Genomic DNA, 22,245 nt, shown 5'->3' on the forward strand with positions numbered 1-22,245 from the left:
TTCACCCATGATGGGGGGTAAGAGTTTGAAGAGTTCTCAGATATGGTCACATGCAGCAGAGGTTCTGGGTGGGGACTAGGGCAGAGGTGACTCCTCAGAGTTCAGTCCAGCCCCAGAGAACAGGTTTAGCAGAGAGGTAGGAGGAGACCAAGGGAATGGGCAGGCACAGTCTTGCTTTGGGTGTTGGATGAAGAACAAGAGAGTGAACTAGAATGTTCCCCAGAGGAAGCAGCAGGTCAGAAGAGTTTTTCCAAGATAAGGGGGTAACCTTTCCCTGGGTGAAATCAGAGGTGATGAAACCCAGGCATGGATTTATCCTGTAATGATTAATGTAAGGAGGGCACGCTGCCTTCCAATGACATGCCATTTTGCTTAAATAACTTGATGATAAGATAAAGATAAGAGAACAAATATAGGTGGCACAGCCCAACCAGAGACCCAGTGGCTTCTGGTTTGTGCGGAGATGGCCCTGGGACTGCAGCTTTGGTGGCATGTGCTGGCTGGACTCCTGCTCTGTCTGTGCGCCGCGCGATGGGCCGAGGCTGGGAAGGTGCTGGTGGTCCCCATGGAGGGCCACTGGCTCAGCATGCAGGAGGCTGTGCGGGAGCTCCATGCCAGAGGTCACCAAGCGGTGGTTGTTGCTCCGGAGGTCAATGTGCACATCAAGGCAGAAGACTTTTTCACCATGAAAACCTATGCCACTCCTGACACACAGCACACATTTGATTCCATCATGAAGAGTCGTGTACCAGTGCTTTTTGAAAGAGCACATTGGGTAACGATGTTTTTGAAAACTATGGCATTTTTGAAAAAGGCGTCTTTGCTCTTTGAAAGGTCTTGTGAGGGGCTGTTGTATAACAAGGACTTGATCAGGCACCTGAATGCCAGTTCCTTCAATGTGGTTTTAACGGACCCTATTTACCTCTGCGGGGCAGTGCTGGCTAAGTACCTGTCCATTCCTGCTGTGTTTTTTTTTGCGGCACATTCCATGTGACTTAGATGCTGAGGGCACTGCATGCCCAAACCCTTTCTCATATGTTCCTCGGTTTTTAACAACAAACCCAGACCACATGACATTCTTCCAAAGGGTGAAGAACATGCTCTACCCTCTGAGCCTGAAGTACATTTGCCAGGGTCCTTTCACTCCTTATGCACGTATGGCCTCTGAGCTTCTTCAGAGAGAGGTTTCACTGGGGGAGATTCTTGCCTCTGGATCCGTGTGGCTGTTCAAAGTAGACTTTGTGATGGAGTACCCACGTCCAATCATGCCCAACATGGTGTTCATTGGGGGTATCAACTGTGCCAACAGGAAGCCGTTATCTCAGGTGTGTACTGCTGCTTTTGTTCAACCAGTAGAATACATTCTTTTAATTAAAAAAAATCTAAAAATGTTTTCACCCATTGCAACCTCAGGCCGTTGCAGTGAAATGGTGGATTCCAACCACTAGACTGACAGGGAATTCCCAAGTGGGAACATATTTTTAGAAGACAACCTATATCCACATGCTTACTTATCTACTGATCTTTCTAAAGATTTCTATGTCTCATTCTCCTTTGCACACTCTTTGGTGTGATACATTGTTAAAGTGCTCCAGGAGTGAACTGTAAGTTTGTGGTGGACTTTGAGATGAATGAGAGGTAGGGGTGAAGGTCCATATTAGGTTTGACAAGGAATGGGGTGGTTCCACCGTGATCGTCCTTTCGTACAGCCTCTGTTGTGATGGTCGTGCAGTTTTCTCAATCTAGTAGGAGCCAAGGACTTGAGCTGTGAATCCATCCATCATGGGTTTTTTGCTTGTGGGCGTTCAATTGGATGAGGAAAGAACTGGCACATTACATTTATCGCCCTGAAAGTTTGTCGCGGTTTTGTCTTAGAAGGGTATAAGGGGTGGTCACTGGAGACCTCAACCCTGAAGGAAGCAGAAGTTTCAGAAAGGTTGAATACACTAAGTGGAAGTGAGAGAAAAATGGAGATGGACGTCGGGCTTTCTGTGATCAGAGAAAGGAATAATTGAGCCCGAGTTTCTTGAGATGCAGCTGTGCTGAACAGAAGTGTTCTGACCAGGAGTTTGGGTCTGGAGTAAAATGGGGGGATGGAGAGAGTTGAATGGCATGTCAGATAGGTCTTCACCATGGGCCACCGAGGTCCTCAAACGCTAGTGGTGGGGGCTGGAGAGGAGGTCAAACTGAGCCTAAGAGCACAGTGTAGGTGTCGAAGTGATGCTGAGAACTGAGTGTCAAAGAGGAAGGGACTGACCACATCACCACGCCTACCCCAGCCCAGTCACCACACCCTGCATTTCTATGGTGGGAGCTACTGCTTTCCTCACAGTTTCAGAGTCTGCTTATATTAACCCTGAATTGTTGTTGTTCAGTTGCCAAGTCATGTCCAACTGTTCATGGCCCCATGGACTGTCGCACACCAAGCTTCTCTGTTCTTCACTATCTCCTAGAGTTTCCTCAATCTCATGTCCCTGGAGTCAGTGATGCCATTCAACCATCTCATTCTCTGTCTTCCCCTTCTCCTGCCCTCAATCTTTCCCAGCATCAGGGTCTATTCCAATGAGTCAGTTCTTCTCATCAGGTGGTCAAAGTATTGGAGCTTCGGTTTTAGCATCAGTCTTTCCAGTGAATTTTCATGGTTGATTTCTCTTAGGATTGACTGGTTTGATTTCCTTGCTGTCCAGGGAACTCTCTGGAGTCTTCTCCAGCACCACAATTTGAAAGTATCAATTCTTCAGTGCTCAGCCTTCTTTATGGTCCAACATTCACATCCATACATGACTACTGGAAAAACCATAGCTTTGACTATATCAGCTTTTGTTGGCAAAGTGATATCTCTGCTTTTTAATACACTGTTTAGTTTTCTGATAGTTTTTCCTCCAAGGGGCAAGCGTCTTTTAATTTTGTGGCTACAGTAACCATCCACAGTGATTTTGGAGCCCAAGAAAATAAAATCTACCAGTGTTTCCCCCTTTTCCCCATCTATTTGCCATGAAGTAAAGACATGGAAGTAATGACATTGGAGAAGGAAATGGCAACCCACTCCAGTATTCTTGCCTGGAGAATCCCATGGATGGAGGAGCCTGGTGGACTGCAGTCCATGGGGTCACAAAGAGTTGGACACGATTGAGCGACTTCACTTAATGACATTGGATACCATGATCTTAATTTTTGAATGCTGAGTTTTAAGCCAGCTTCTTCACTCTCCTCTTTCACTCTCATCAAGAGAGTCTTAAATTCTTCTTCGTTTTCTGCCATGAGAGTGGTATCACCTGCATATCTGAGGTTGTCGATATTACTCCTGGCAATCTGGATTCCAGCTTGTGATTCATCCTGTGTGGCATTTCACTTGATGTACTCTGCAGAGAAATTAAACAAGAGGATGACAATATACAGCTTTGACATAATCATTTCCCAATTTTGAACTAGTTTGTTGTTCCATGTCCAGTCCTAGGTGTCGCTTCTAGACCTGCATACAGGTTTCTCAGAAGGCAGGTAATGTGGTCTGGTATTCCCATCTCTTTAAGAATTTTCCACAATTTGTTGTGATCCACACAATCAAAGGCTTTCAAGTAGTCATGAAGCAGAAGTAGATTTTTTTTTTTCTGGAATTCCCTTGCTTTTTCTATGATCCAGGAGATGTTGATTTGATCTCTGTTTCCTTTGCATTTTCTAAATCCAGCTTGTTCATCTGAAAGATATCAATTCACATATTGTTTGAAGGATTTTGAGTATTACCTTGCTAACAGGGGAAATGTGCATAATTTTCCAGTAGTTTGAACATTCTTTGGCATTGTCTTTCTTTGAGATTGGAATGTAAACTGAGTTTTTCCAATCCTGTGGCCCTTGTTGAATATTCCAAATTTGCTGGTGTATTGAGTTTAGCACTTTAGTGGCATCAATTTAAAGATTTGCAATAGCTCAGCTGGAATTCCATCACCTCCAATAGCTTTGTTTATAGTGATTCTTCCTAAGGCCTGCTTGACTTCACAGTGCAAGATGTTTGGCTATAGATGAGTGACCACACTTTCATGGTTATCTGGTGATTGAGACCTTTTTAAAATAGTTTTGTTTAGGCCCCTCTGTCCATGTACTATTCCAGGCAAGAAAACTGGAGTGGGTTAACATTTCCTACCCCAAGGGATCATCTGACACTCAACCTAGGGATTGGATCAATGTCTTTCATGTCTCCTGATTTGTAGGAGAATTCTTTACCACTGCACCATCTGGGAAGTCCTGAACATAAACTATAAGATGTAATAAAGATCCAGATTAATGTGCACTTCAGTCTCTACACAGAGCAGTGGAAGCCTAGTGGGGTCCGCATCAGAAGATGATTCAGAGAGCCTGCATGGTGGCATTGGTTCGGTCCCTCCTGTCCAAAGTGAAGCAGGCCCTGGAGCTCAGCGTCCTCTGAACCCCACTGTCATTACAAAGAGCTGCCTTGCCCGCTGATGATTTAGATAACAGGAACTTCTCTTCCATGAGGCAGAGAAAGAATTCTCAAGTAGCCCTTCTGCTGTTGTCCTCAAGGATCCTTCCAGATGTTTCCATATCAGGCAGCTGCTCTGACAGACTCTCTCCTGAGCAGTGCAAGAGGTGTGCAGTGTGGAACAGGAACAAACCAGAGAGCCACCATCCCCTCCCTGCTGAGAGAAAGCTGTTCACGTGATGCTATATGCTTCCCCGGATGTGCTCCGTGTTCACCCATGATGGGGTGAAAGAGTTTGAAGAGTTCTCAGATAAGGTCACATGCAGCAGAGGTTCTGGGTGGGGACTGGGGCAGAGGTGACTCCTCAGCGTTCAGTCCAGCCTCAGAGAACACGGTTAGCAGAGAGGTAGGAGGAGACCAAGGGAATGGGCAGGCACAGACTTGCCTTGGGTCTTGGATGAAAAATAAGAGAGTGAACTAGAATGCTCCCCAGAGGAAGCAGAAGGTCCGAAGACTTTTTCCAAGAAAAGGGGGAGTGACCATTCCCTGGGCGAAATCACAGGTGATGAAACACAGGTATGGACTTATTCTGGAACGATTAATGTAAGGTGGGCATTCTACCTTCCAATGACATGCCATTTTGCTTAAGTGACTTGATGATAAGATTAAGATAAGGGGACACATATAGGCAGCACAGCCCGACCAGAGACTCAGTAGCTTCTGCTTTGTGTGGAGATGACCCTGGGACTGCAGCTTCGATGGCAGGTGCTGGCTAGACTCCTGCTCTGTCTGTGCGTCCGGTGATGGACTGAGGCTGGGAAGGTGCTGGTGGTCCCCACGGAGGTAAGCCACTGGCTCAGCATGCGGGAGACCATGCGGGAGCTCACACCAGAGGTCACCAAGTAGTGGTCGTCTCTCTGGAGGTCAATGTGCATATCAAGGCAGAAGACTTTATCATCATGAAAAGCTACGCCATTCCCTACACACAGCATACATTTGATTCCCTCATGAAGAGTTGTGTACCAGTGCTTTTTGAAAAAGTACATTTTGTAATGATGTTTTTGCAAACTATGGCATCTTTGAAAAAGGCGTCTTTGTTCTTTGAAAGGTCTTGTGAGGGGCTGCTGTTTAACAAGGACTTGATCAGAGACCTGAATGCCAGTTCCTTCGATGTGGTTTTAACGGACCCTGTTCACACCCACGGGGCAGTGCTGGCTAAGTACCTGTCCATTCCTGCTGTGTTTTTTTTGCATTCTGTTCCCTGTGACTTAGATGCTGAGGGCACTGCATGCCCAAACCCTTTTTCTTATGTTCCTCGGTTATTAACAACAAATCCAGACTGCATGACATTCTTCCAAAGGGTGAAGAACATGCTCTACCCTCTGAGCCTGAAGTACATTTGCCAGGTTGCTTTCACTCATTATGAACGTATGGCCTCCGAGCTTCTTCAGAGAGAGGTGTCACTGGTGGAGATTCTTGCCTCTGGATCCATGTGGCTGTTCAGAGGAGACTTTGTGATGGACTACCCATGGCCAATCATGCTCAACATGGTGTTCATTGGGGGTATCAACTGTGCCAACAGGAAGCCGTTATCTCAGGTCTGTACTGCTGCTTTTGCTCAATCAGTGTTCCCAGTGGAATACATTCTTTTTTTTCACCCACTGCAATGCCAGGCCCTTGCTGTGAAAAGGTGGATTCCAACCACTAGACCGACAGGGAATTGCCAAGTGGACATATTTTTAAAAGACAACCTATTTCCAAGTGCTTTCTTATCTACTGATCTTTCTAAAGGTTTCTACCTCTCATTCTTCACACACACTTCGGTGAGACACATTGTTAAAATGCTCCAGGAGTGTAGTGTAGATTTTGATGGTTTTGAGAAGAATGAGAGGCAGGGGTGAAGGTTCGTATTAGGTTGGACAAGGAATGGGGTGGTTCAACCATGATTGCCCTTTTGTACAGCCTCTGTTGTGATGGTCGTGCAGTTTTCTCAATCAAGTAGGAGCCAAGAACTTGAGCTGTGATCCATCCATCATGGGTTTTCTGCTTGAGGGTGTTGAAATGGATGGGGAAAGAACTGGCAAATCACATTTATCACCCTGATACTTCATCGAGGTTTTGTCTTGGAAGGGTATTAGGGGTAGTCACTGGACACCTCAACCCCAAAGGAAGCAGAAGTTTCAGAGACTTTGAATAAATTAAGTGGAAATGAGACTAACTAGAGATGGACGTTGGGCTTTCTGTGATCAGAGAAAAGAATAATTGAGCCCGAGTTTCTTGAGATGGAGCTGTGCTGACCAGAAGTGTTCTGACCAGGAGTTTGGGTCTGGAGTAAAATGGGGGGATGGAGAGAGTTGAATGGCACGTCAGATAGGTCTTCAGCATGGGCCACCGAGGTCCTCAAATGCTAGTGGTGAAGGCTGGAGAGGAGGTCAAACTGAGCCTGAGAGCAGTGTAGGTGGTGAAGTGATGCTGAGAACTGAGTGTCAAAGAGGAAGGGACTGACCACATCACCACGCCTACCCCAGCCCAGTCACTACACCCTGCTTTTCTATGGTGGGAGCTACTGCTTTCCTTACAGATTCAGAGTCTGCTTTTATTAACCCTGAATTATTGTTCAGGTACCAAGCCATATCCCAATATTTGTGGCCCCATGGACTATAGCACACCAAGCTTCCCTGTTCTTCACTATCTCTTGGAGTTTGCTCAGTCTCATGTCCATTGAGTCAGTGATGGCATTGAACAATCTCATCCTCTGTCCTCCTCTTCTCCTCCTGTCCTCAATCATTCCCAGCATCAGGGTCTATTCCAATGAGTCAGTTCTTCTCATCAGGTGGTCAAAGTATTGGAGCTTCGGTTTTAGCATCAGTCTTTCCAGTGAATATTCACGGTTGATTTCTCTTAGGATTGACTGATTTCATTTCCTTGCTGTCCAGGGAACTCTCTGGAGTCTTCTCCAGCACCACAATTTGAAAACATCAATTCTTTGGTGTTTAGCCTTCTTTGTGGTCCAGCATTCACATCCATGCATGGCTGCTGGAAAAACCACAGAGTGGTTATATCTACTTTTGTTGGCAAAGTGATGTCTCTGCTTTTTAACACGCTGTCTAGCTTTGTCACAGCTTTTCTTCCAAGGTGCAAGCATCTTTTAATTTTGTGGCTATAGTCACCCCATCTGCAGTGATTTTGGAGCCAAAGAATATAAAATCTGCCAGTGTTTCCCCCTTTCCCCCATCTATTTGCCATGAATTAATGACATGGATACCATGATCTTAATTTTTGAATGCTGAGTTTTAAACCAGCTTTTTCACTCTCCTCTTTCTCTCTCATCAAGAGACTCTTTCATTCTTCTTTGTTTTCTGCCACGAGAGTGATATCATCTGCATATCTGAGGTCGTTGATTTTTCTCCTGGCAGTCTTGGTTCCAGCTTGTGATTCATCTTGTGTGGTTTCACTTTATGTACTCTGCAGAGAAATTAAGTAAGAAGGATGACAATATACAGCTTTGACATAATCATTTCCCAGTTTTGAACTAGTTTGTTGTTCCATGTTCAGTTCTAAGTGTTGCTTCTAGACCTGGACACAGGTTTCTCAGAAGGCTGGTAACATGGTCTGGTATCCCCACCTCTTTTTTGTTTTCATTTATTTTTATTAGTTGGAGGCTAATTACTTTACAATATTGCAGTGGGTTTTGTTATACATTGACATGAATCAGCCATGGAGTTACATGTATTCCCCATCCCGATTCCCCCTCCCACCTCCCTCTCCACCCGATTCCTCTGGGTCTTCCCAGTTCACCAGGCCCGAGCACTTGTCTCATGCATCCCACCTGGGCTGGTGATCTGTTTCACTATAGATAATATGCATGCTGTTCTCTCGAAACATCCCACCCTCACCTTCTCCCTCAGAGTCCAAAAGTCTGTTCTGTACATCTGTGTCTCTTTTTCTGTTTTGCATATAGGGTTATCATTACCATCTTTCTAAATTCCATATATATGTGTTAGTAGGCTGTAATGTTCTTTATCTTTCTGGCTTACTTCACTCTGTATAATGGGCTCCAGTTTCATCCATCTCATTAGAACTGATTCAAATGAATTCTTTTTAACAGCTGAGTAATATTCCATGGTGTATATGTACCACAGCTTCCTTATCCATTTGTCTGCTGATGGGCATCTAGGTTGCTTCCATGTCCTGGCTATTATAAACAGTGCTGCGATGAACATTGGGGTGCACGTGTCTCTTTCAGATCTGGTTTCCTCAGTGTGTATGCCCAGAAGTGGGATTGCTGGGTCATATGGCAGTTCTATTTCCAGTTTTTAAAGAAATCTCCACACTGTTCTCCATAGTGGCTGTACTAGTTTGCATTCCCACAAACAGTGTAAGAGGGTTCCCTTTTCTCCACATCCTCTCCAGCATTTATTGCTTGTAGACTTTTGGATAGCAGCCATCCTGACTGGCGTGTAATGGTACCTCACTGTGGTTTTGATTTGCAATTCTCTAATAATGAGTGATGTTGAGCATCTTTTCATGTGTTTGTTAGCCATCTGTAAGTCTTCTTTGGAGAAATGTCTGTTTAGTTCTTTGGCCCATTTTTTGATTGGGTCATTTATTTTTCTGGAATTGAGCTGCAGGAGTTGCTTGTATATTTTTGAGATTAATCCTTTGTTGCTTCATTTGCTATTATTTTCTCCCAATCTGAGGGCTGTCTTTTCACCTTACTTACAGTTTCCTTTGTTGTGCAAAAGCTTTTAAGTTTCATTAGGTCTCATTTGCTTATTTTTGCTTTTATTTCCAATATTCTGGGAGGTGGGTCATAGAGGATCCTGCTGTGATTTATGTCGGAGAGTGTTTTGCCTATGTTCTCCTCTAGGAGTTTTATAGTTTCTGGTCTTACATTTAGATCTTTAATCCATTTTGAGTTGATTTTTGTGTATGGTGTTAGAAAGTGTTCTAGTTTCATTCTTTTACAAGTGGTTGACCGGTTTTCCCAGCACCACTTGTTAAAGAGGTTGTCTTTTTTCCATTGTATATCCTTGCCTCCTTTGTCGAAGCTAAGGTGTCCATAGGTTCGTGGATTTATCTCTGGGCTTTCTATTGTGTTCCATTGATCTATATTTCTGTCTTTGTGCCAGTACCATACTGTCTTGATGACTGTGGCTTTGTAGTATAGTCTGAAGTCAGGCAGGTTGATTCCTCCAGTTCCATTCTTCTTTCTCAAGATTGCTTTGGCTATTCGAGGTTTTTTGTATTTCTATACAAATTGTGAAATTATTTGTTCCAGTTCTGTGAAGAATACCATTGGCAGCTTGGTAGGGATTGCATTGAATCTACAGATTGCTTTGAATCCCCACCTCTTTAGGGATTTCCCGCAGTTTGATTCATACATTGAATCACATTGTTGTGACTCACACAATCAAAGGCTTTCAAATAGTCATGAAACAGAAGTAGGTTTTTTTCTGGAATTCCCTTGCATTTTCTATGATCCAATGTATGTTGGTAATTTCATCTCTGGTTTCTCTGCCTTTTCTAAATCCAGTTTGTACATCTGGAGGTTTTTGATTCACATACTGTTCAAGCCTAGCTTGAAGGATATTGAACATTACCTTACTGACACGTGAAATGAACACAGCTGTCCAGTAGTTTGAAGATTCTTTGGCATTTTGTCTCTTTGAGGTTGGTGTGTAAACTGACCTTTTCCAGTCCTGTGGCCCTTGCTGAGTCTTCTAAATTTGCTGCTGTATTTAGCACTTTAGCGGCATCAATTTTAAGATTTGCAATAGCTCAGCTGGAAATCCATCACCTCCAATAGCTTTGTTTATAGTGATTCTTCCTAAGGCCTGCTTGACTTATCAGTGCAATATGTTTGGCTATAGATGAGTGACCACACTTTCGTGGTTATCTGGTGATTAAGACCTTTTTTGTATAGTTTTTCTTAGGCTCCTCTGTCCATGGACTATTCCAGGCAAGAAAACTGGAGTGGGTTAACATTTCTTACACCAAGGGATCATCTGACACTCAACCTAGAGATTGAATCCATGTCTTTTGTGTATCCTGAATTTGTAAGAGAATTCTAACCACTGCACCATCTGGGAAATCCTGAAAATAAACTATAAGATGTAATAAAGATCCAGAATAATGCACACTTCAGTCCCTTCACAGAGCAGTGGAAAACTAGTACTGTCAGCATCAGAAGGGGATTCAGAGAGCCTGCATGGTGGACATGCATTTGAACAGTCCCTCCTGTCCAAAGTGAAGCAGGCCCTGGAGCCCGGCACCCTCTGAACCCCACTGTCATTACAAAGAGCTGTCTTGCCCATTGATGATTTAGATAACAGGAACTTCTCTTCCATGAGGCAGAGAAAGAATTCTCAAGCAGCCCTTCTGCTGTTGTCCTCAAGGATCCTTCCAGATGTTTCCATATCAGGCAGCTGCTCCTACAGACTCTCTCCTGAGCAGTGCAAGAGGTGTGCAGTGTGGAACAGGAACAAATCAGAGATCCACCATCGCCTCCCCACTGAGAGAAAGCTGTTCACGTGATCCTATATGCTTCCCCGGATGTGCTCCGTGTTCACCCATGATGGGGTGAAAGAGTTTGAAGAGTTCTCAGATATGGTCACATGCAGCAGAGGTTCTGGGTGAGGACTGGGGCAGAGGTGACTCCTCAGCGTTCAGTCCAGCCCCAGAGAACACGGTTAGCAGAGAGGTAGGAGGAGACCAAGGGAATGGGCAGGCACCGTCTTGCCTTGGGTCTTGGATGAAGAACAAGAGAGTGAACTAGAATGTTCCCCAGAAGCAGCAGGTCAGAAGAGTTTTTCCAAGATAGGGGGGTAACCTCTCCTGGGCTGAAATCAGAGGTGATGTAACCCAGGCATGGACTTATCCTGTAATGATTAATGTAAGCAGGGCACGCTGCCTCCCAATGGCATGCTATTTTGCTTTAATGACTTGATGATAAGATAAGGGAACAAATATAGGCAGCACAGCCCCACCAGAGACCCAGTGGCTTCTGGTTTGTGCGGAGATGGCCCTGGGACTGCAGCTTCGGCGGCATGTGCTGGCTGGACTCCTGCTCTGTCTGTGCGCCGGGCGATGGGCCGAGGCTGGGAAGGTGCTGGTGGTCCCCATGGAGGGCAGCCACTGGCTCAGCATGCGGGAGGCTGTGCGGGAGCTCCATGCCAGAGGTCACCAAGCGGTGGTCGTCGCTCCAGAGGTGAATATGCACATCAAGGCAGAAGACTTTTTCATCATGAAAACCTACAGTATTCCCTACACACAGGAGAAATTTGATTCCCTCATGAAGACTCATGTACATCTGCTTTTTGAAAAAGTACATTGGGTAACGATGTTTTTGCAAACTATGGCATCTTTGAAAAAGGCGTCTTTGCTCTTTGAAAGGTCTTGTGAGGGGCTGTTGTATAACAAGGATCTGATCAGGCACCTGAATGCCAGTTCCTTCGATGTGGTTTTAACGGACCCTGTTCACCCCTGCGGGGCAGTGCTGGCTAAGTACTTGTCCATTCCTGCTGTGTTTTTTTTGCGTTCTGTTCCCTGTGACTTAGATGTTGAGGGCACAGCATGCCCAAACCCTTTCTCTTATGTTCCTCGATTATTAACAACAAATCCAGACCGCATGACATTCTTCCAAAGGGTTAAGAACATGCTCTACCCTCTGAGTCTGAAGTACATTTGCTGGGTTTCTTTCACTCCTTATGAACGCATGGCCTCCGAGCTTCTTCAGAGAGAGGTGTCACTGGTGGAGATTCTTGCCTCTGGATCCATGTGGCTGTTCAGAGGAGACTTTGTGATGGACCATCCGCGGCCAATCATGCCCAACATGGTGTTCATTGGGGGTATCAACTGTGCCAACAGGAAACCGTTATCTCAGGTCTGTACTGCTTTTGTTCTATCAGTGTTCCCAGTGGAACACATTCCTTGAATTAAAAAAAATTTTAAAAACTTTTCCACCACACTGTAACCTCAGGCCCTTGCAGTGAAATGGACGGTTCCAATCACTAGACCAACAGGGAATTCCCAAGTGGAACATATTTAAAAAGATCAGCTTACTTCTACATGCTTACTTATCTACTGATCTTTCTAAAGATTTCTACCTCATTCTCCTTTGAACAGTCTTTGGTGAGATACATCCAGGAGTGTAGTGTAGGTTTCTGATGGACTTTGAGATGAATGAGAGGCAGGGGTGAAGGTCCATGTTAGGTTTGACAACGAATTGGGTGGTTCCCCCGTGATTGCCCTTTTGTACAGCCTCTGTTGTGATGGTGGTGCAGTTTTCTCAATCTAGTAGGAGCCAAGAACTTGAGCTGTGCATCCATCCATCATGGGTTTTCTTTTTGAGGGTGTTCAATTGGATGAGGAAAGAAATGGGAAATCGCATTTATCGCCCTGATACTTCATCAAGGTTTTGTCTTGGAAAGGTATTAGGGGTAGTCACTGGACACCTCAACCCCAAGGGAAGCAGAAGTTTCAGAGAGGTTGAATAAATTAAGTGGAAATGAGACAAACCGGATATGGAAGTCGGGCTTTCTTTGATTAGAGAAAGGAATAATTGAGCCCGAGTTTCTTGAGATGGAGCTGTGCTGAACAGAAGTGTTCTGACCAGGAGTTTGGGTCTGGAGTAAAATGGGGGGATGGAGAGAGTTGAATGGCATGTCAGATAGGTCTTCAGCATGGGCCACTGAGGTCCTCAAATGCTAGTGGTGAAGGCTGGAGAGGAGGTCAAACTGAGCCTAAGAGCTCAGTGAAGGTGGGGAAGTGATGCTGAGAACTGAGTGTCAAAGAGGAAGGGACTGACCACATCACCACGCCTACCCCAGCCCATCACCACATCCTGCGTTCCTATGGTGGGAGCTACTGCTTTCCTCACAGTTTCAGAGTCTGCTTATATTAACCCTGAATTTTTGTTTTTGTTGTCCAGTTCCAAGCTGTGCCCAACAGTTTGCAGCCTCATGGACTGTCGTACACCAAGCTTCCCTGTTCTTCGCTATCTCCCAGATTTTCCTCAAACTCATCTCCATTGAGTTAGTGTTGCCATCCAACCATCTCATCCTCTGTCATCCCCTTCTCCTCCTGCCCTCAATCTTTCCCAGCATCAAGGTCTTTTCCAATGAGTCAGCTCTTCTCATCAGGTGGCCAAAGTATTGGAGCTTCAGTTTTAGCATCAGTCTTTCCAGTGAATTTTCATGGTTGATTTCTCTTAGGATTGACTGGTTTGATTTCCTTGCTGTCCAGGGGACTCTCTGGAGTCTTCTCCAGCACCACAATTTGAAAACATCAATTCTTTGGTGTTTAGCCTTCTTTGTGATCCAGCATTCACATCCATGCATGGCTGCTGGAAAAACCATAGCTTTGGCTATATCTACTTTTGTTGGCAAAGTGATGTCTCTGCTTTTTAATACATTGTCTAGTTTTGTGATAGCTTTTCTTCCAAGGAGCAAGCATCTTTTAATTTTGTGGCTACAGTCACCATCTGCAGTGATTTTGGAGCCCAAGAAAATAAAATCTGCCTGTGTTTCCACCTTTTCCCCATCTATTTGCCATGAAGTAATGGCACTGGATACCATGATCTTAATTTTTGAATGCTGAGTTTCAAGTCAGTATTTTCCCTCTCCTCTTTCACTCTTGTCAAGAGATTCTTTCATTCTTCTTTGTTTTCTGCCATGAGAGTGGTATCATCTGCATATTTGAGGTTGTTGATATTTCCCCTGGCAATCTGGATTCCAGCTTGTGATTCATCCTGTGTGGCATTTCACTTGATGTAGTCTGCATATAAATTAAGTAAGGAGAATGACAATATACAGATTTGAGATAATCATTTCCCAATTTTGAACTAGTTTATTGTTCCATGTCCAGTCCTAAGTGTTGCTTCTAGACCTGCATATAGGTTTCTCAGAAGGCAGGTAATGTGGTCTGCTGTTGCCCTCTCTTTAAGAATTTTCCACAATTTGTTGTGATCCACACAATCAAAGGCTTTCAAGAAGTCATGAAGCAGAAGTAGAATTTTTTTCTGGAATTCCCTTGCTTTTTCTACGATTCAGTGGATGTTGGTAATTTGATCTCTGGTTCCTCTGCCTTTTCTAAATCCAGCTTGTTCATCTGGAAGTTTTCGATTCACATATTGTTTGAAGGATTTTGAGTATTACCTTGCTAACATGTGAAATGAGCACAATTGTCCAGTAGTTTGAACATTCTTTGGCATTGTCTTTCTTTGAGATTGGAATGTAACCTGACCTTTTCCAGTCCTGTGGCCCTTGCTGAGTTTTCCACATTTGCTGATGTATTGAGTGCGGCACTTTAGCTGCATCGATTTTAGGATTTGCAATAGCTCAGCTGGAATTCCATCACCTCCAATAGCTTTGTTTATAGTGATTCTTCCTAAGGCCTGCTTGACTTCACAATGCAAGATATTTGGCTATAGGTGAGTGACCACACTTTTGTGATTATCTGGTGATTAAGACCTTTTTTTTTGTATAGCTTTGTTTAGGCTCCTCTGTCCATGGACTATTCCAGGCAAGAAAACTGAAATGGGTTACCATTTCCTACCCCAAGGGATCTTCTGACACTCAGCTTACAGATTGAATCCATGTCTCCTCTGTCTCCTGCATTTGTAGGAGGTTTTTACTACTGTGTCGTTTGGGAAGTCCTGAACATAAACTATAAGATGTAATAAAGATCCAGAATAATGTGCACTTCAGTCTCTTCACAGAGCAGTGGAAGCCTAGTGGGGTCAGCCTCTGAAGAGGATTCAGAGAGCCTACATGGAGGCATGGGGATGTTCCTCCTGCCCAAAGTGAAGCAGGCCCTGGAGCCCAGCGCCCTCTGAACCCCACTGTCACTACAGAGAGCTGCCTTGCCCATTGATGATTTAGATAACAGGAACTTCTCTTCCATGAGGCAGAGAAAGAATTCTCAGGCAGCCCTTCTGCTGCTGTCCTCAAGGATCCTTCGAGATGTTTCCGACAGACTCTCCTGAGCAGTGCAAGAGGTGTGCAGTGTGGAACAGGAACCAACCAGAGAGCCACCATCGCCTCCCCGCTGAGAGAAAGCTGTTCACGTGATGTTATATGCTTCCCCGGATGTGCTCTGAGTTCACCCATGATGGGGAGAAAGAGTTTGAAGAGTTCTCAGATAAGGTCACATGCAGCAGAGGTTCTGGGTGGGGACTGGGGCAGAGGTGACTCCTCAGCGTTCAGTCCAGCCCCAGAGAACACGGTTAGCAGAGATGTGGGAGGTGACCAAGGGAATGGGCAGGCACCGTCTTGCTTTGGGTGTTGGATGAAGAACAAGAGAGTGAACTAGAATGTTCCCCAGAGAGAGCCTCGAGTCTTATTTTTTCCCAGGAAATGGGAGTGGTCTTCCCTGGGTGAACGCACAAGTGATGAAACACAGGCATGTACTTATTCTGCAATGATTAATGTAAGCATGGCAGATTGCCCTCCAATGACATGCCATCGTGCTCAAGTGACTTGATGACAAGGTAAGGAAACAAATATAGGCATCACTGCCCGGCCAGAGAGTCAGTTGCTTCTGGTTTGTGCGGAGATGGCCCTGGGACTGCAGCTTCGGCGGCAGGTGCTGGCTGGACTCCTGCTCTGTCTGTGCGCCGGGCGATGGGCCGAGGCTGGGAAGGTGCTGGTGGTCCCCATGGAGGGCAGCCACTGGCTCAGCATGCGGGAGGCCGTGAGGGAGCTCCACGCCAGAGGTCACCAGGCAGTGGTCCTGTCTCCGGAGGTCAATGTTCACATCAAGGCAGAGGACTTTTTCACCACGAAAACCTACGCCGTTCCCTACACACAGGATGAATTTGTTTCCGTCATGAGGAGCCATATTCATGTGTTTTTTCAAAGATTACATTTTCTAACCATGTTTTGGGAAGCTATGGCTTCTTTGAAAAATATGTCTTTGCTGTTTGCAAGGTCTTGTGAGGCACTGTTGTATAACAAGGATCTGATCAGGCACCTGAATGCCAGTTCCTTTGATGTGGTTTTAACAGATCCTTTTAACCCTTGTGGAGCAGTGCTGGCTCAGTACCTGTCCATTCCTACTGTGTTTTTCTTGCGATCTGTTCTGTGCGGCTTAGATGTTGAGGGCACTGCATGCCCAAACCCTTTCTCATATGTTCCCAGGTTATTAACAAGGAATTCAGACCACATGACATTCTTCCAAAGGGTCAAGAACATGCTCTACCCTCTGAGCCTGAAGTACATTTGCCAGGTTGCTTTCACTCCTTATGCACGTATGGCCTCTGAGCTTCTTCAGAGAGAGGTGTCACTGGGGGAGATTCTTGGCTCTGGATCCGTGTGGCTGTTCAGAGGAGACTTTGTGATGGACTACCCCCGGCCAATTATGCCCAACATGGTGTTCATTGGGGGTATCAACTGTGCCAACAGGAAACCATTATCTCAGGTGTGTATGTTGGTTTTTTTCAATGTTCCAAGTGGAACACACTTTTTAAAAAAAACTTTAATTCAAGGTTCTTCATTATATACTGATCTATCTAAAGATTTCCACCTCTCATTCTCCTGCTAGCAGTCTTTGGTGAGGTAAATTTGTTATAGTGTACCAGTTATGTAGTAAAGGTTTGTGATGGCCTTTGAGAGGAATGAGAGGTAGGGGTGAGGGTCTGTAACAGGATTGACCAGCCATGTGTGATTCAACCGTGATTGTCGTTTTGTAAAGAAAATGTAGTAAAGGTTGTTCAGTTTTCTCCAGCTGAGGTAGAGCAGAGAACATGAGCCATGGATCCATCCATCAGGGGTTTTTGTTTGAAGGTGTTCAATAGGAGGAATGAAGATCTGGCAGATTGCGTTTGTTGCCCTGATAATTCAGAGTAGTTTTACCTTGGAAGGGATTTAGGTGTGGTCACAGAAGACCTAAACACCGAAAAATCAGAAGTTTTAGAGAAGTGGAATAAATTAAATGTAAGTGAGACAATGTCAGGGAGAGAAGTTGGGTTTTCTGTGATTACAGAGAGAAATAATTGAGAACACCTCTTCAGAGATGGAGCTGTGCTGAGCAGATGTCTTCTGGCCAGGAGTTGGGGTCTGGAGTAAAATGTAGGGGCGTACAGAGTTGGATTCCATACAGAAAGGTCATCAAGGTGGGACACAGAGGTCATTAAAGGCTAGTTGTAGGGGCTGGAGAGGAGCTAAAACTGAGCCTAGGAACATAGTGAAGGTCTGGACAGTGATGCTGAGAACTCAGTCTCAAAGAGAAAGGATTTGTTATGAGCGGTGACCACATTTGCAAATCATCCTTAGCCCAGGTCACCACACCCCAAGTTTCCATGGTGGGAACTATTGCACTCCTAATGGTTTCAGAGTCTTCATATGTTAATCCTGAATATGTGAGTTAAAGTGAAATAGGACTTTTGCTGGCAAGATTTGTTTTCTTATCCACTGAATCAACCATCTTTTTTGCCCTCTTTTGTCACATGTACTGAATTTATATTAACTTCCTTGACTTAAGGCCTCTTATAGTTTTCATATTCTGATTTATACATCTCTTTTCATTAAATGTATTTATTACTGCACAACTCTAACTTCATTTTTCTTTATTGCTCACACTACAAAGTTTTATTCTACTTGATTTTCTTCTTCATGCAGTGCATTTGTCCAATTATGAAATATGTATGTATCTGTGAGGTTTGTAAAAAGTGAAATGTAAGGAGGTGCTGTTCTTTTTAGTTTTTCTATGTGAGTGTATTTTCTAGAATTAACAGCATTGGTTCAAATCGTCACTCCCATTTTCCTAGCTGAATGACCTTGACTGGGTGAGTAAACCATGAAAAAAGTGAAAGTCGCTCAGTCATGTCTGACTCTTTGCGACCCCATGGACTATACAGTCCATGGAATTCTCCAGGCCAGAATACTGGAGTGGGTAGCCGTTCCCTTCTCCAGGGGATCTTCCCAACTCAGGGATCGAACCTAGGTCTCCAGCACTGCAGGCGGATTCTTTACTAGCTGAACCACAAGGGAAGCCCAGAGTTAACCATTCTGACCTTAATATTGTCACTGTGAGCACACAAATATTGTCTATTGTCATTACTTAAAATATGCCCAGCAGGACAAGTTGTGTCATCTGGAGAATTTAGATGTTTCTGCCAATTGAAAGATCATTTACCCTGAAATTGTCAAATGTTATACATGGTAAGCACACTCTTACCATTTTTGTTCCAACTAAATTATTTTTTGCTTTGAGATTTTGTCAGTCTTACTTGTTTTTTACGGTTTATCCTTAGATGTGACTCCTTTAAATGTTTATGGAGATTTTTTTCACAATAGGAAAGATAAAATTTGTAATATTTTTGTTCCTTCTTCTTCTTAAGGTTTATGATGGGTTGAAATATTTTATGGGTCCCCTCAAAGAAATAACTTCTCGATTTGCTTATTCTTTTTACTATTTTTGTTTTCTATTACATTAATTGCAGCTTGTTGTTTTTGTTGATGATATCATCTTGTTTCCTTTGTTTTACTTTATAGCTGTTTTTATAACTTCCTATGTAAGCATTAAGTTCCTTTATGTTTTGTTAATAATGAAGAACTGAAGGTCATAGATAAAACATTCTCCCCATTCCTTAGATTTTGGTATAAACTGCTCTCATTTTCTTTAACTTAAATGCATGTTTTTGGTTTCCTCTTTGAGTCAGTGAGTCTTTTTTTTTAATGAGATTGTTTCTTAACTTCCATATAGTTAACATTTGTTGCAGCCATCTTTCTATTATCTTTTGCAATTATTCTGAATTATAATCAGAGAATGTTTCTTGTGGAGTCACTGCTTTAAAAAATGTTAATAGGCTTCTTTATAGTCTAGTACAGAATGGTCCAATAGAAATCTAATGCAAGTCACATACGTAACTGAAAGATTTTTCAGTTCAGTTCAGTCGCTCAGTCGTGTCCGACTCTTTGCAACCCCATGAACCCCAGCACGCCAGGTCTCCCTGTCCATCACCAACTCCTGGAGTCCACCCAAACCCATGTCCATTGAGTCGGTGATGCCATCCAACCATCTCATCCTTTGTCGTCCCCTTCTCCTCCTGCCCTCAATCTTTCCCAGCACCAGGGTCTTTTCAAATGAGTCAGCTCTTCACATCAGGTGGCCAAAGTATTGGAGTTCCAGCTTCAACATCAGTCCTTCCAATGAACACCCAGGACTGATCTCCTTTAGGATGGACTGGTTGGATCTCCCTGCAGTCCAAGGGACTCTCAAGAGTCTTCTCCAACACCACAGTTCAAAAGCATCAATTCTTCGGCACTCAGCCTTTTCCACAGTCCAACTCTCACGTCCATACATGACTACTGGAAAAACCATAGCCTTGACTAGACGGACCTTTGTTGGTAAAGTAATGTCTCTGCTTTTTAATATGCTGTCTAGGTTGGTCATAACTTTCCTTCCAAGGAGTCAGCATCTTTTAATTTCATGGATGCAATCACCATGTGCAGTTATTTTGGAGCCCAGAAAAATAGTCCGCCACTGTTTCCACTGTTTCCCCATCTATTTGCCATGAAGTGATGGGACTGGATGCCATGATCTTAGTTTTCTGAATGTTGAGCTTTAAGCCAACTTTTTCACTCTCCTCTTTCACTTTCCTCAACAGGCTCTTTAGTTCTTCACTTTCTGCCATAAGGGTGGTGTCATCTGCATATCTGGGGTTATTGATGTTTCTCCCAGTAATCTTGATTCCAGCTTGTGCTTCCTCTAGCCCAGCGTTTCTCATGATGTATGCTGCATATAAGTTAAATAAGCAGGGTGACAATATACAGCCTTGACATACTCCTTGTCCTATTTGGAACCAGTCTGTTGTTCCATATCCAGTTCTAACTGCTTCTTCCTGACTTGCATACAGGTTTCTCAAGAGGCAGATCAGGTGGTCTGGTATTCCCATCTCTTTCAGAATTTTCAACAGTTTATTGTGATCCACATAGTCAAAGGCTTTGGCATAGTCATTAAAGTAGAAATAGATGTTTTACTGGAACTCTCTTGGTTTTTTGATGATCCAGCATATGTTGGCAATCTGATCTCTTGTTCCTCTGCCTTTTCTAAAACCAGCTTGAACATCTGGAAGTTCATGGTTCACGTATTATTGAAGCCTGGCTTGGAGAATTTTGAGCATTACTTTACTAGCATTCAAAATGAGTGCAATTGTGCTTTTCAGTAGATATATTAAAAATAAGCTTTTTAGTAGATATATTTAAAAAATAAAAAAGAGGGTTTAAATTAATTTTGATAATATATTTTTTACTGAATGAAATATATAAAAATACTATCTTTTAAACATGTATTCAATATAAAAAATTTTCAGGTACTTGTTTGTCTTTGTTTCTTTCAGCTTGATTGAGATATAGTTGACAGGTTTCCCTGGAGTTTCAGATGGTAAAGACTGCCCGCAATGCTGGAGACCAGAGTTCTATCTGTGGGTCGGGAATATCCCTTGGAGAAGGAAATGGCTACCCACTCCAGTATTCTTGCCTGGTGAATTCCATGCACAAAGAAGCCTGGCGGGCTACAGTCCATGGAGTTACAAAGAGTCAGACATGACTGAACGACTCACACTTTCGCTTGTCACTTTCCTGTAGAAGCTTACGGTGGACAGCAGAGTGATTTGACGTACCTAGATCATGAGATGTTTACTAAAACAAATTTAGTGATCACAAATCATCCCATGTAGACACAAAATTAAAGGAGTTAATGTTGTTAATTACATCCCTAGTGTTTATTTCTCTTATAACTCCACGTTTTTACCCTTAGACTGCCTTCATCCAGTCTCCCTCCCCGCGTCTCCTGCCTCTGGTAGCCACAAATCTTATTTCTCTTTCTATGACTTTGCTTGCTTGTTTCTGTAGTATGGTTGGTCTGCAGCACTATGTTGGCTCCTATTATGCAACTTAGTGATTCAGTACTTTGATACACTTCAAAATAATCACCACAATAAATCTAGCTATGATATTCATCATGGAAATGTATTACATAACTCTTAACTGTATTTCTCACACTCCTTTCATACCTGTGACATTTATTTTGCAGTCAAAAGTTTGTACTTTAACCCCCGGCAGCCTTCTCTCTCCTTCCCTCACGCTCCTCCTCTTTGTCAATTACCTGTTTGTTCTCTATGAGTCTGTTTCTGTTTTGTTTTGGTTGTTCATTTCCTTTGCCTTTTGTTTTTCATGTATAAGTGAAATCATGCAGTATTTGTCTTTCCCTGACTTACTTCACTAAGCATGATACCGTCTGGGTCCATTCATATTGTCACAAATGACAAGATTTCTTTCTTTCTTATGGCTGAGTAATATTCACTAGCCAATATTCTCGGCTGTAGTAAACAAGGCTGCAATGAACATAGGGGTGCATATATCTTTTCTAATGAATGTTTTTTGGGTATTTTTTTTGATAAATACCCAGGAGTGGAGTTGCTGGATGATATGACAGTTTTATTTTTCACTTTTTGAGAAACTCCATGCTGTTTTCCATAGTGACTGCAACAATTTACACTGCCGATAGTGCCCTAGAGCTCCCTTTTCTCTGCATCCTTGCCAACCTTTGTTATTCATTGTCTTTTTGATAACAGCCGTTCTGACAGGTGTGAGGTGATAGTTCACTGCTGTTTGATTTGCATTTCTCTGATGATTAGTGATGTTGAGCATCTTTGCACGTGCCCATCTGTATGTCTTCTCTGGAAAAATGTCTCTTTAAGTCTCAGTCCATTTTTAAACATGTTATTTGCTTTTTTGGTTGGTATTGACTTGTATGAGTTCTTTGTGTATTGTAGAAATTAACCTATTCAGGTATGTTATTTGCAA

General features: G+C 43.5%; 2 protein-coding genes and 1 pseudogene across 3 annotated transcripts in view; all 3 read left to right on the plus strand.

Annotated features, from left to right (window-relative positions):
• The window catches only part of LOC122677686 (UDP-glucuronosyltransferase 1A1-like), a 141,355-nt gene that overhangs the window by 44,160 nt on the left and 74,950 nt on the right, over nucleotides 1-22,245 (plus strand). The gene's annotated exons all lie outside the window — the stretch shown is intronic.
• Nucleotides 5,171-11,021, plus strand: LOC122678300 (annotated as a pseudogene).
• On the plus strand, nucleotides 11,407-20,807 carry LOC122677687 (UDP-glucuronosyltransferase 1A3-like). The gene is made up of 2 exons (XM_043877891.1): nucleotides 11,407-12,320; nucleotides 20,778-20,807. The coding sequence occupies exons 1-2, from the start codon at nucleotides 11,457-11,459 to the stop codon at nucleotides 20,784-20,786; spliced, it is 873 nt and encodes a 290-aa protein (XP_043733826.1). The 5' UTR covers nucleotides 11,407-11,456; the 3' UTR covers nucleotides 20,787-20,807.

The sequence above is a fragment of the Cervus elaphus genome, chromosome 20 (assembly GCF_910594005.1).
Source record: "Cervus elaphus chromosome 20, mCerEla1.1, whole genome shotgun sequence".
In the NCBI taxonomy this organism is placed as follows: domain Eukaryota; kingdom Metazoa; phylum Chordata; class Mammalia; order Artiodactyla; family Cervidae; genus Cervus; species Cervus elaphus.